This window comes from Tachysurus fulvidraco, chromosome 19 (assembly GCF_022655615.1).
Source record: "Tachysurus fulvidraco isolate hzauxx_2018 chromosome 19, HZAU_PFXX_2.0, whole genome shotgun sequence".
Classification (NCBI taxonomy): Eukaryota; Metazoa; Chordata; class Actinopteri; order Siluriformes; family Bagridae; genus Tachysurus; species Tachysurus fulvidraco.
The window spans coordinates 15,415,926-15,430,540 of record NC_062536.1 but is presented as its reverse complement, the minus strand read 5'-3'; the positions used below and the strand labels follow the sequence as shown (position 1 = coordinate 15,430,540).

Below are 14,615 nucleotides of genomic sequence, written 5' to 3'. Positions count from 1 at the left end.
TAGCACCAGTAACTCTGGTAGGCGGAAATTTCTCTTTTTAACAGAGAATTGGATGGCATTCTGGATAAACGCAAAGTTGTGTGCATACACTGGAACAAAGAACTGGTCTACCATCGAAGCTCAGAGAGTTTTAAATATCATTTTAAACCTGAGATGCAAAACACGTCACAGGTTCTACTAGCAAACTGACCCAAACTGGATCTATGTATACGGCGTGTGAGTAGACCAACGTCAGCCTTAAGTGTGCCTTAGCAGCTGGTTAAATGCTGACTAGAAAAATAAGCTTCTGTGTGTTCTGTTTTAGTTTGGCAAGCAGGAAATTAAAATAGAATTGAGATTAAAACTGTTCTGATGGTTCGCTTTCCAGGATATAGAAATTTTGTTAAATGTTGTCAAAAATAAACGTTAAACAAAATAATTAGTGTATGTTTACTTTCACTGTAAGTGTTCGATTAATCATGATTAAAAAAAATAGAATCTATCGAGAGCCTTAGAATAAACATATTCAAAATGTCCCGACCAGTTCTGTATTTAAAGAGTAAAGATGTTATAAATAAATAAACACTTGGCCAAACATGTTCCTCACAAGTTAAAGGATACTTGGCTACTTGTAAAGGTTTTCTTTGTCACTAGCTCTCATAGCACTGTTATAGGGATCTACATAGAACCTTGTCCATGTCAAAAAATCCTACTGGAATTTCAGTCTGTCTTGTAGAATCGTATTAAAGATATAGAGTCTTATCGGACATTGTGATTTTTTTAAACAACACAAAATTTTTAGAATTTTAATGGAACTCTACTTATACTGTGTTGGTCTTGTTATTGGGAAAACTATTGGAATTAACACAGAGCGTTTTGAGAGTTCGGAAATCCTGAAAGATAAAATTAAATACAATATTCTCTTTTTAATTTTGAAATATCATGTACCGGAACCCAAATGGTTCCCAATGACCCCAAAAGCCATTAATCACCACTGAGGAGTGAGACATGACAGACAAAAAACGCAGAATTTGGACACAACGAAAAAGATTTAAGGGTTAAACACAACAAACTGAAAAAACTTTGTTGGTTCTAAGTGACAATTTGTTCTAACTGTGTTAAACTCTTAGACAAAAAGTTTTCTATTATTTACTATTGTCTGTACAGTTAAAGGTTCTGAAATTGTTGAACTTTAGCATATATGTTAAATATTTTATCTTTCTATTACCGGTGTCACTACGCAGCTCCTGGAAGAACCTCTGGTTAAAAATAAAGGCCACGCCGCTGATCTCCTCCACCTTGGCCTCTGCTGTGGTGTTACGGTTGATGAAATTTGCAGTAATGGCGATGGCCAGCTTTCCCCGGAACTCTTTCCTACGAAATCCTGATGAAAAACAGCAAGACCGAGCTTTCCCTTTGTTAAATAAACACCAACTGGCAGCACTGAATAATAAAAGACTTACATAGAAACGAGCAAAGGGAGCAGTGTTCTACTGTATACTTAAGAGAAGTGCAGATAGAAAAAAAACACTAATTCAGAATTGAGGAACTGTGATCTTAAGCTTGTGAAATACAGCTGAATGTGCGGGAAACCCGTTTCGTCATACAGTCATAGATTTGTCAGTACTGCAGACTAAACAAACTTAAAACCTTATGACGCTTGGCGGATAGTACCAATGCCGAAAGAAGTTTTTGTACACATTCACCGTGACCACAATTACGATTAAAGGCATTTCTGTCTGAATGTAACGTGATCATGCAATCTGTTCAAAATATAGTCTTGCTCATATGTTGGTGTATATGCAGTTTGTCCTCTCTCCCAAAAAGGCAAATATGAGCCTTGTTTACTTACACCACATATGAATTGTGTTTAGACAAATATTGACCAACAGATTAAAAGTGTATGATTAAGAATGTTCCTGTACTGTAGGAATAAGATTATGGACAATTAATTACGGGGTTTCATTCATTCATTTTCTACCGCTTATCCGATTCTATTCTCGGTTCACGGGAAGCCTGTGCCGGATACACCCTGGACTGAGTGCCAACGCATCGCAGGGCACACACACTCTCATACACTCACTACAGAGAATTTTCCAGAGATGCCAATCAACCTACCATGCATGTCTTTGGACCGGGGGAGGAAACCGGAGTACCCGGAGGAAACCCCCGAGGCACGGGGAGAACATGCAAACTCCACACACACAAGGCGGAGGCGGGAATCGAACCCTGACCCTGGAGGTGTGAGGCGAACATGCTAACCACTAAGCCACCATGTCCCCCTTAATTACAGGGTTTGGGGAATGCAATTATAGACAATTATGGGATGTGAGTATAGGATGTTGGATCATTATGGACTATAGATATACAATTATGGTAGATATATATAACTCTGAACGATGTACAGTGTAGGTATACCATTACTAACTGTAGGTCTATGATTATGAATGATAATAGATATACAAATGAAATATTGACTGTATGTATATGATTATTGATTATTGATTGCTATATGATTAGGGACTGTACACGTATTATTATAGATGATAGGTAAACAGTTATGGACTATAAGTCTATTTTTATAGAATTTCACATTATGGATTATTAATTGTTGTTAATATGATTAATATGTTGGTTTAAGGACTGTATGTATGTGACTAAAACTCTATGGAAATGTACGTCATATATATTACAGTACTTTATTAGTATTACAGTATTTTCTACTCATATTCAAAGTTGTTAGTACTGTAATTTGGGGTCAGAGCACAGTGTTCACACCTGGAGCAGAGAGTTAAGGGCTTTTAAGGCTTGGGGGTGTTGGGGATTGAACCCATGACCTTCTGGTTGTGGTTACAGATGGCAGAGTTAGATTTGCATTTAGCAGTGGAGGCTTCAACGGTTAAGGTTCTGGGTAACTGATCAGAAGGTTCAACAACAACAACAACATTTACTATAGATGTCCAATGATGGGTGATTATGAAATGTAGACGTGATTTTGGACTGCTAATATATAATTATTGACAGTAGGTGGATGATCGTGTACATTATATGACGTTAATATACAATCCTGGATGATTCATGACTAGATGATTATAGACTACTAGATTATAGATGATTATGAGCTGTAGGTGTACAATTATGAACCGTACACTATTGTTCAAAAGTTTGGGATAACCTGGAAATTTCCTTGTTTCCAGTACAGGGGTGTTCCAGTCCCTTTTCTCTTCTGATTAGAAGCAGTTTGCGTTAAAGTGAGTAGTTCACAGATTGGTAAAAGGGTAGTTCTTACTATGAACAGAAAGAAAGCTCTATTTTGAGCCTGTAAACAAACCCACATCTCCTGATGCTCCAGATACTAAACTAAACTAAAGAAGGCCACTTTTATTGCTCCAGATCGAAACAGAGGACTGACGATTGCTGATAATGGGCCTCTGTGTGACAATCTAGATCTTACTTTAAAACTCTTCTGACTAATTTCATGCTTTTAAAATGGATAAAAATGTGTTTTCTCTAAAAAATGGGAAATGTCCAAGTGATCCCAAACCTTTGAGCAGTAATTGAAGTATACGATACTTCAGTATATGTCAGCCTATATGAATGATAGGTGTATGCATGTTATTACCTGGTAAGGTGTTTCTCCTGCCATCTGCACCAACAACCACATCGAACTGCAGCTCACTCACTGGATGTGCAGGTGGATAAACCTCAGCACTCCAGCCAGTACCTACACAGAACACAGATACAAGAGTCCAGCACATTTTGGAGGCTATATACTGTAGCACTGTAGAGATTCTCAGGATACACTTATTTCTCTCTGCTGAATGTTTAAGCTTTTTAACTTTTTTTTTTTTTTTTACCAAAAACCAAAAATTGTTCAACACTGAATGTTAAGTCTCACTCCACATTAGTGAAGCTCATATAAAAGTAGAAACTCAGAGCTTTAAGAAGTTTTCATAAGCAATTCTGTTTATAACTAGCCTACTGGGGCTATATATTCATGGAAAAGTTTATTAAAAGAAAAGGTTAGATATTTTTCACACAAATGTTTCTATCTTCAGAGTAAATGCTGATATCAAACCCTGTTTACAGAATGGATGTTATTGCACTGATGGACTATTACACAAACTACGTTCACTTGCACACTTGCTCTTTTTTTTTGTATTGCTGCTCACCATTGCCTTACCACTGTATATATCCACCTGATTTCTGTTTATAGTAACAGCAATATATTATATTAATAGCCATATATTTTGTTTATAGCACATACCATTCTGTAAATTTCAGTTTATACTAATAGCCATCTGCATATTATATTCATAGTACATATATATTTATCTGTATATTATATTCATAGTACATACATATATATATATATATATATATATACATACATACATATATATTCATCTGTATATTATATTCATAGTACATACGTATATATATATATATATATATATATATATATATATATATATATATATATATATATATATACATTTTATATTATATTCACAGTACATACTCATCTGTAAATTACTGTTTATAATAATAGCCATATATTTTGTTACATCCTTCTGTAAATTTCAGTTATAATTATACCCATCTGTATATTATGTTCATAGTACACACACATCTGTAAATTACTTCTATATTACCACTTTATTTAACTCATTTAAATCTTGTAAACATTATATCCTGCACTTGCTACTATTGCACTCTGGTTAGACCTAAACTGCATTTCATTGCCTTGTACTTGTACATGTGTGATGACAATAAAGTTGAATCTAATCTAATATCAGGGTCAGTCGTTGCCCAAGTGCTTATCTCTGGGTTGTTGATTAGAAAGTCAGGGTTCTAACCCCAGCGCTGCCAAGCTGCCACTGTTGGGCAATTGCAAAACGCTCTTAACCCTCCCTGCTCCAGGGGTATTGTATCATAGCTACCCCTGAGCTCTGATAATAAAGGCTTCTATGCACCAATTTCATTTCTGCTCTCAGACAAGCTTCAAATACATAAGAATCTAAAATGTGATGTGATGTGATGTGATCTTTCTGTGTAAGCTAAAAACACACATCTCACACTGAAACTTGAGAGTCTTAACTCAGAATTTTGGAGATAAAATAATTATTTTGTATGTACTGATTAAAAATATCAAATGAGATGCAGAATGGAAAACCAGTATACTGTTAAAGGGCTCTGTTTAGAAGGCCAGTCCTAAATATTCCCGTTTGTTTTAAGCTTGTAGGATGGAATGGTTGTCACATAATGCCGTTCTGTGCAATCACAGACATAAGTGATTTAACAAGGTTCCTTTTTTTTCCAAGTGTGCTTGTGCTAAATGAGGACAAGGAAGTGTCTAAGAAAAGCCACAAGGACAAGCGTAAGTCACGCGGTGAGGCAGCGACGTCAATCTGGCCCCTTTATGTAATAATTACTCAGTAGTTGCAGCCTTTGTTTCCTTTTATGCTGCTATAGGTGGTGAGGATTTTTGAGTTTTTGCACAATTTACTGCAGATCTGGAGATAAGAATTGAGAAGAAATCCCATTAAAAAGAAAACTTTGTATTGTTATTTGAATTTGTTTGCAATAAAAAGATTTCGCAAAAATAAATAAATAAATAAACAAATAAATAAATAAATAAATAAAAGAAGAAAAAAAAAAGAAAAAAGAAAACTTATTTAAAATATAATATATATATAATATATATTTTCTGTAGATCTACTTTCAAGGACACTGACACACAAAGACACACCCAATACATCAGATGATCTCTGGACAGTGCGTCTATGTATACTGTAGATCACAAGCTAAAGAGTGTGCAATAAGAGAGGAAGGAAAAGACGCTGCATAAAATAAATGTAAAATCTTTGTGAACATCCGTGGAATGAAACTAAACAACAGTTTTGTTGCAATAAGTACGGTTAAGTTAACCAAGCTGAACAAACCATGATGCATAGATGATGTTGCTGTAACAAACTGGGCGTATGTGGTATTATGTGGTATTATGTGGTATTTTGTGTTATTACTTAGCATTAACTCTACTCAGCTAATTTCAAACAACAAAGCTACATGTATGAGCCACTGATTCATTCAAAACGTGATACTAGTGGCTATATTTTACTCACTACTTGATCAATGGAACAGTGTCTACTGTACACGTAAGAGAGAACAGACAAGTAGAGGCAAACATTTTAAAGGTGGTTGCCAGCTACGTTTAAAAGAAGTAATCTCTGGGAGCCGTGGATATAGAGTCTGATGCAAAGATCATTTAAATGTTTTAATTCAAATAGAATTGAGGCCAAAACATTTATTAGGCCCTGTATGAGCTGTAGATCTGATCTTACTTTGGTTTTCTTGGTTCTCCGGAGGTTCCTTCAGACTCCTGAACTCCACATTCACATGAACCTCCACACCCAGGAGCAGAGCCACTTTCAGCAGTATGAGCTGCAGCTGACGGATACCTTTACACACAAATTTCGACAGTGTTCGGTCAGATATTTTTTAGATATTTTTTTATTTTTTAGATATTTACTTTATTATTTTAATTGATCATTTTGGAGAAAAAAGATCACAGCTTTTTAAAAAAATTGTAAAAAAAAATCATTGTTAAAAAATTTAGTGTTCAGTGTGCTGCTCGTCCGTTTAACGATGACCTTTAGATTCTGTAATCTACATGTTTTTAGACAACAGATGGAGATTTTCAGGAGATAAATATGCAGATTTAGAGATTCTTTCTCATTTCAATCTTAAAATAGTCTTCTTCTACTAGACAGAAACCAAATGATCTGTCAACAGAATAATCTATAAAATAAGTATATATATATATATATATATATATATATATATATACTTAATGGCTTTAATGGTCTTATATTTGTTCTATAATAATCTCCTAAAGACAAATTTTAGATTTCTTTAACTTAATTCATTTCTTCCCCTTTACAATACGGTTTATTTTTAATGTGCACTATTTACAATTTCTTGAGTTTGGATGATGTGTCTGATATCCAAGCATGTTTTCACAAGTCTAAAAAAAAGACAAAAAAACAAACAAAAACAAAACAAAAACAGTAACCTTTAACATCTACTGCAACAAAATTCCATCTGTTCTCAGATTCCCAAATTTTGTGTTTAATTAACTAGTTTGTATTGTGACAGCCACTAAAAACAGCCATTTTAATGATCACAGAGACAGTGACTTCTGTTGGTGAGGAGAGGAACTGTCCGGTGCTGGAGTGATGTCTGTATCCGTAAATAAATCGGAATATATTAGAGATATTTTGGCTAAAAACATTTTGCAGTGCATGTACTTATATACAATCAAGTGTTTTTAGCTAGTTATTGTGTGAACGATTAGAAATGTAGCAGAATTTAAAGTTTTAACGGAAAAAGTGATTCCAAATTTTTGAAAATAAAATAAAAATCCTTCCAGGATTTCACTGAGGTTTTGTATCGTGATTGTTGTGCCAAAAATGCTTGAATTTGCTGTTTGTTTGGTTTTTTGTTTCCTTTTGGAAACAACTTAAATTGGTAACACTACAAGCATCTACTGTACCAGTGACATCTCATATGTAATAACTTTTTGTGATAGCTGTATTCATGATCCACACACGGAAATTAAATACAGCTTTGGCTGAATGCGTGCTGCGATGATGTCACACAATGCACCCAAATTTGTGGTAAATGTAAAAGCGTAAAATTCTTCTGCATATTGATTTTGCGTTCACTGTCAAAATGTTAGTAATGTTTTTGTGACTTTGTTAAGCAATTTAACCTACATACTTAAACATAATAATATGAAAATGCACAAGTTCATATTTTCACATAAGTTATAAGTTAACATTAGCTTATTATAAAGTGGTTTGAATTTTTAGTCTGAATGAGTAAAGAATCTGTGTTTTATGAAGTTGTATTGCATCAGCTCACAATGAAACATATGCTTATACTCTTGCACACACTCTCATACACACACGTGTACAGCAACAATGGAACAACAGACACTTTACTCACTAATATGATCTATGGCTCCTGCACAAAACTTTCCATAAAACTTCTTGGCTCCGAGGCCACGCAGGTCCTGGATGGTGAAAGGCCAGAGATGGAGGACGTTGTTCCTGGAGAAAGTGTCTCTCTTTTCCATGAGCACCACCCTCGCTCCCAGAAAACTCAGCTCGATAGCTGTACGAAGCCCACATGGTCCTGCGCCTATTATCAGGCACTGACAATCACAGAAAAAACCCTTCTCGAATCTCGAAAACACAAACACTACACATGAATCTTAGCTTTGCTTCTATGATTTTGACCAACTTTTACAACTTTTCTAAGACAGTCCAGTGTGTTCAGTGTGTTCAGTGTGTCCAGTGTGTGTGTGGTTGTTTACTGTTGTATTAGAACAAGCATGGCCTCTCTGGTACTCTTTCTGGCTGGCTCGTTTGTCCAGTTTGGCCCACAGTGCTTTGGCTCTCCAGTAGTGCAGTCTGGACCTCAGGGTCTTGTAGAATAGCGGATTGTCTCCTGGCTGCAGCTTGAGGTCAGTGCAGAGCTCCTGAAAGGCTCGCAGAGTCTCCTTGCATGTCGACGCCTGCACAAAACTGTCAAACAGGAAGAAGGGGCGGCACCCCTGCACCACCACCCCACCACCATCACCCATCTCATCCCAACATCATCACAACACACCTGAGAGAAAAACAACAGCACAGAAAGAATGACAGAGGTAGTGGGAGTCACTCTGTTACTCTGTAATAAGTTAATAAAGCTTGCTATAATTTCACAATCTACACGGTTACAGTAGAAAAAGCACAAGTAAGGAATAAGACACTCGAGGATATTATGCTACAGAAAAGTAATCAGTGACAGAGTGGTGAAAGTTTCCACCATGATGTTATTAACAGAGATGTCACCTTTAATGCTTTTTAATTTATTAACGAACATCATACATTTTTGATCTGTTTACAGTTACATTTAAAGTTCTGACACATCCACAAAACAACAGAGATCCCACGTTGTAATATTTGTACATGTCAGGGCAAATTTGGTGATTTTATCAAAAATATCTGTGCTACACTTCATAAGTCTCCACACCTGGTGTGTGTATTAAAAATAGCCACTTTGCCCATTTGTTAAATCAATATTAGAATCGTCTTTGTCAACGTTTGATTTCTTACAACAGTGTAAAAATAATTTTTGGACTGAAAAGAATACTATAATAATGACACCTATAGAGTAAAGCAAAGGAATGAAAACAACACCAGAGGTGTTAAATAACCCATAGTGTAAAAATTCAACAAGTGTCATTATTCAAAAATGGTGTTGAATTAAGACCTTTTTTCTTTGAATCCGTTTATTTTTTTGTTTTGTTTTAGATTACGTGAAGGATCTGACGAAACGAAGCTTTTACTATAGAAACGAAGACGTATTTTAATATAAATATAGGATTTGAATTATTCAACATTTTTCATTCTATCAAAAAAGAATCATTTTCAAAAAATTTCATTCGATACAAGAATTCAATACAAAACCAATAGCAGATTATCTGGACAAACTGAGCATCTGAATCAATGCAAAAGTTTCCTGAGGAAGCGGTTTCACTTTATCTGGAATTTTTATTTGCTGCTCTCAGCATCAGCAGTTTCTCCATCCTAACATGAGTTTCCTGCTCGTCTGCATAAAACACTAATTCTAAACCTGCCATGTCTCAGGAAAGGAGATGTCTATCAATTTAAATACATTTAGGGCTTTAAACATATAGACATTATGAACATGAAATTTGCCATAAACAGAAAAGGGTTGACTTCTTGAAGTCATATGTTTTTTGGTGATATTATCTTCATGTAAATCAATGCATTGTTCTATATAATCAATAGATTCTTTAAAATCTAATTAAATAATTTATTCAAAAAATCTTTGGCTGACTCGCTTCAAATAAATTCAAATATATTGTTTTGCTCTCTTTAATCATTTAATGCTTTGTAATTTTAGGTCACTCATAAAATTTTACAATGTTAATGAAAGCAGTTTCTGCCAGTGTGTGTCTGTGGTTTACTACAGTTATTTGTCTGCAAACACACAGACACAGACACTTAAACACAGACACACAGACAGACACATATACACAGACACACAGACACATAGACACACACATAGGCACAGACACACATACACAGACACATAGACACATAGACACACACATAGGCACAGACACACATACACAGACACATAGACACATAGACACACACATAGGCACAGACACACAGACACAGACACAGACACAGACACACAGGCACACAGACACATAGACACACACACATAGACACAGACACTTAGACACAGACACAGACACACAGACACAAAGACACATATACACAGACACATAGACACACACATAGGCACAGACACACATACACAGACACATAGACACACACATAGGCACAGACACACAGACACAGACACACAGACACATAGACACACACATAGGCACAGACACACATACACAGACACACAGACACATAGACACAGACACACATACACAGACACATAGGCACACAGACACATAGACACAGACACTTAGACACACAGACACTTAGACACACAGACACATAGACTCAAACACACATACAATAGATACAGGCACACAGACAGACACACAGACACATACATAGACACAGACACATACACAGACACATAGACACAGACACAGACACATAGACACAGACACACAGACAGACACAAATACACAGACACACAGACACATAGACACACACATAGGCACAGACACACATACACAGACACATAGACACATAGACACACACATAGGCACAGACACACATACACAGACACATAGACACATAGACACACACATAGGCACAGACACACAGACACAGACACATAGACACAGACACACAGGCACACAGACACATAGACACACACACATAGGCACAGACACAAATACACAGACACACAGACATATACACAGACACACAGACACAGACACATAGACACAGACACACAGACACATAGACACACACACATAGGCACAGACACAAATACACAGACACATAGACAGACACACAGACACATAGACACAGACACACAGACAGACACATATACACAGACACACAGACATATACACAGACACACAGACACAGACACACATACACAGACACATAGACACAGACACACAGACACATAGACACACACATAGGCACAGACACAAATACACAGACACATAGACACAGACACACAGACACATAGACACAGACACATAGACAGACACATATACACAGACACACAGACATATACACAGACACACAGACACAGACACACATACACAGACACATAGACACAGACACACAGACACATAGACACACACATAGGCACAGACACAAATACACAGACACATAGACACAGACACATAGACACAGACACATACACATAGAAACAGACACACATAAACACAGAAACACATAGACACATATGTCCATACACACATAGACACAGAAACACATAGACACACAGAAAAAGACACACATAGACAGAGACACACATACACAGACACATATAGACACAGACACATATACACATAGACACAGATGTCCAGAGACACTCATAGACACAGACACAGATGCAGACAGAGAGAAACACAGTTACAGACACACACAAGATTATAGATGCAAACACAAATAGACACAGGCAGATATATACAGGCCCAAGCTGATACAGACACACAAACAGACACAGATAGATACAAACACACACACTCATAGACTCAGACACACATAGACACAAACAGATACACAAACAGACCCGGATTGATACAAACTCACACACGGACACAGATAGGTATAGACACACAGATATAAATACAGGCACACAGATGAAAGACTGATAGAGACAAACACAGATAAAGACACACACAGACACATACAGATACAGAGACACAATGTCAGAGAAACAGTGATACACATACATTCACAGAGATGTACACAGAAACAGACACAGTGACTGACAGACAAACACAAGCATAGACACACAGAGAAATGCACACACACACACACACACACACACACACACACACACACACACACACACAGCTTTGAGATGGGATTACCTGAATTTAACCTGAAAGGTTAAAGCTACAGTCTGTTTTGAGTGTCTAACCTAAAAATACTGCAGTGTGCACAAAAATGCACATCACAGCAAAGTCAGTGAGCATCATTAATGATTAATGATGTGAATTCTCAGTTCATCTGTCACTCTGCTGATCCTCCATCTGCCTCATCTTAGTCAAGTGTGTGTGACTGACAGTGTGCTGGATTAAAAGCAGTGCTGCAGAACAGATCAATCACTGATCTTGCAGATCTCTCCTGGACATAACTCCACACACACACACACACACACACACACACACACACACACACACACACACACACACACACACTAAAGGTAAAGATGCTCACAGACCCCGAATCACTTCATTGCCTCATCTAAAACCTTTTCTCTGCAGAAGCAGGTTGTATTTATTACAAATTCATCACTGACATATCTAGAGCACCGCTGTCTCCTGACACAACACAGATCCAATGAAGAACCTCGTTTAAAACACACCAGCTTCCAATGTGAGTGAAAACACCACACAAAACCACGCACACACGTGACTCTCACTCGCACATACACACAGTACATGACACATGTGCGTATATAATCACACCAAAACAGATGATTCTCTCTGATAAGAAAGAATACTCACAGCGTCAAGTCTCTGCAGCACACACACGATGCTGACATCCAATCTACCTCGCCGTTGCTTACAGCACTTACTCCCTCACTCCTGTCTTACTGTCTGTCTTACGCCCTCTGGCACATCGCCAGATTTACTTCAGTGCTATTGCAGCTCCATTCCCTTCAGGACCATCTGAGAGAGCTGCAGTGCAGAAACTGGGGCTGCTCCGTCACTGCCTCGCTCACGTGCGCGCACACACACACACACACACACACACACACACACACACACACACACACACACAAAACGGCTCTGTCCTCTTTCTCTCACTGGCAAGGTCAGGAGAAGGATCTGCCAGGCACTTACTGACTCCTACACAGACGGCACCTACTGACTCCAGCGTCACTCACTCACACACACACACACACACACACACACACACACACACACACACACACACACACACACACACACACACACACAAATGCAGTTTTTATATAAACCAACAAACAAACAGACAAACAAACAAACAAACAAACAAACATATAAATAAGTAAATCCAAGGTCAAAACTGTCATCCTTATAGTCTTCTGGTCCCCACCTGACACACACTCATATCTTTCAGCTACTTATTAAACCTTGTGTCAGATTTCATTATAAATGTTTGACTTGAGTGTTTGCTGTGTTGTAGATCAGTGTTGTGTGAAATTGGGTTAAAGACGTGGACTCAGACATGGTGTAAGTCCTAATCCCCTCATTACACCTGCATGAGACTCTGTAAAAAGATTTAGTGTGTGTTTGTGTGTGTGTGTGTGTGAGAGAGAGAGAGAGAGAGAGAGAGAGAGAGAGAGAGAGAGAGAGAGAGAGAGAATTAGGGTCTTAAACCCAGTTGCAGCTGAATACAAGTTGTGTAAGTTTGTCTTTAAAAAGGGCAGTTAAATGTCTCCACCTAGCGGGGGATTTATTTAAACAGGGAAAAACTAATATTTCTAATCAAATTCTATTTCAATTTAAATGTATTTGGACAGCACTTTTAACAATTGACATTGTCTCAAAGCAGCTTTACAGAACATAAACATAATAACATTAATATTGGGGGGCACGGTGGCTTAGTGGGTAGCACGTTCGCCTCACACCTCCAGGGTCGGGGTTCGATTCCCGCCTCCGCCTTGTGTGTGCGGAGTTTGCATGTTCTCCCCGTGCCTCGGGGTTTCCTCCGGGTACTCCGGTTTCCTCCCCCGGTCCAAATACATGCATGGTAGGTTGATTGGCATCTCTGGAAAAATTGTCCGTAGTGTGTGTGTGAGTGAATGAGAGTGTGTGTGTGTGCCCTGCGATGGGTTGGCACTCCGTCCAGGGTGTATCCTGCCTTGATGCCCGATGACGCCTGAGATAGGCACAGGCTCCCCGTGACCCGAGGTAGTTCGGATAAAGCGGTAGAAAATGAATGAATGAAGATTAATATTAGATATCTAAAGATATTTGTATTTATTAACTCAGCTCCTGAGTTAATACGTGTAATTTCTGAGTACGGTACAGATTTAACACCTGCTGAAGCACAAAGCTGACCGACTCACAGCAGGTCAAAGACGGTGTGACAGTCACGTGGTTCTATCCACGGCAGAACCATGGGTCATGGGCTGTAGGGTGCAGATTCATCCCCATCTGTAGTGTGCACCTCCAACCAGGGGTAGGGTATCAGGGTAGATCAGGCAGATCCAGAACACTGTTAGCTCAGCATGTATGTACATGTGTGCATGTATATGGTTACAAAATTATACACAATCTCTATACAATTTATACTTATTTCATTTCCGTTATCATTTAATTTTTTAAAGATTGAAATTAGTGGTGTAAATAAATTTGGAGTTTACATAGGGTTAGAGAATATAGCTCAGTTACTACAATGAATAGATTT

General features: G+C 37.7%; 1 protein-coding gene across 22 annotated transcripts in view; it reads right to left on the bottom strand.

The window, feature by feature from the left end:
* Positions 1–13,125, bottom strand: part of mical3b (microtubule associated monooxygenase, calponin and LIM domain containing 3b) — a 41,898-nt gene extending 28,773 nt beyond the window's left edge. For 5 of the 22 annotated variants that reach the window (XM_047804182.1, XM_047804184.1, XM_047804185.1 and 2 more), the window contains exons 1-6: positions 12,725–13,103; positions 8,360–8,655; positions 7,990–8,197; positions 6,324–6,440; positions 3,602–3,703; positions 1,208–1,363 (exon numbers count right to left, since the gene is read on the bottom strand). In XM_047804182.1, coding sequence (XP_047660138.1) covers positions 1,208–1,363; positions 3,602–3,703; positions 6,324–6,440; positions 7,990–8,197; positions 8,360–8,629 — 853 coding nt within the window. In that variant the 5' untranslated portion in view covers positions 8,630–8,655; positions 12,725–13,103. Of the gene's footprint in view, positions 1–1,207; positions 1,364–3,601; positions 3,704–6,323; positions 6,441–7,989; positions 8,198–8,359; positions 8,656–12,724 lie in introns of all 22 variants that reach the window. The other 17 variants (XM_047804189.1, XM_047804192.1, XM_047804190.1 and 14 more) reach the window with 14 other exon arrangements.
* Positions 13,126–14,615: the final 1,490 nt, after the last annotated feature.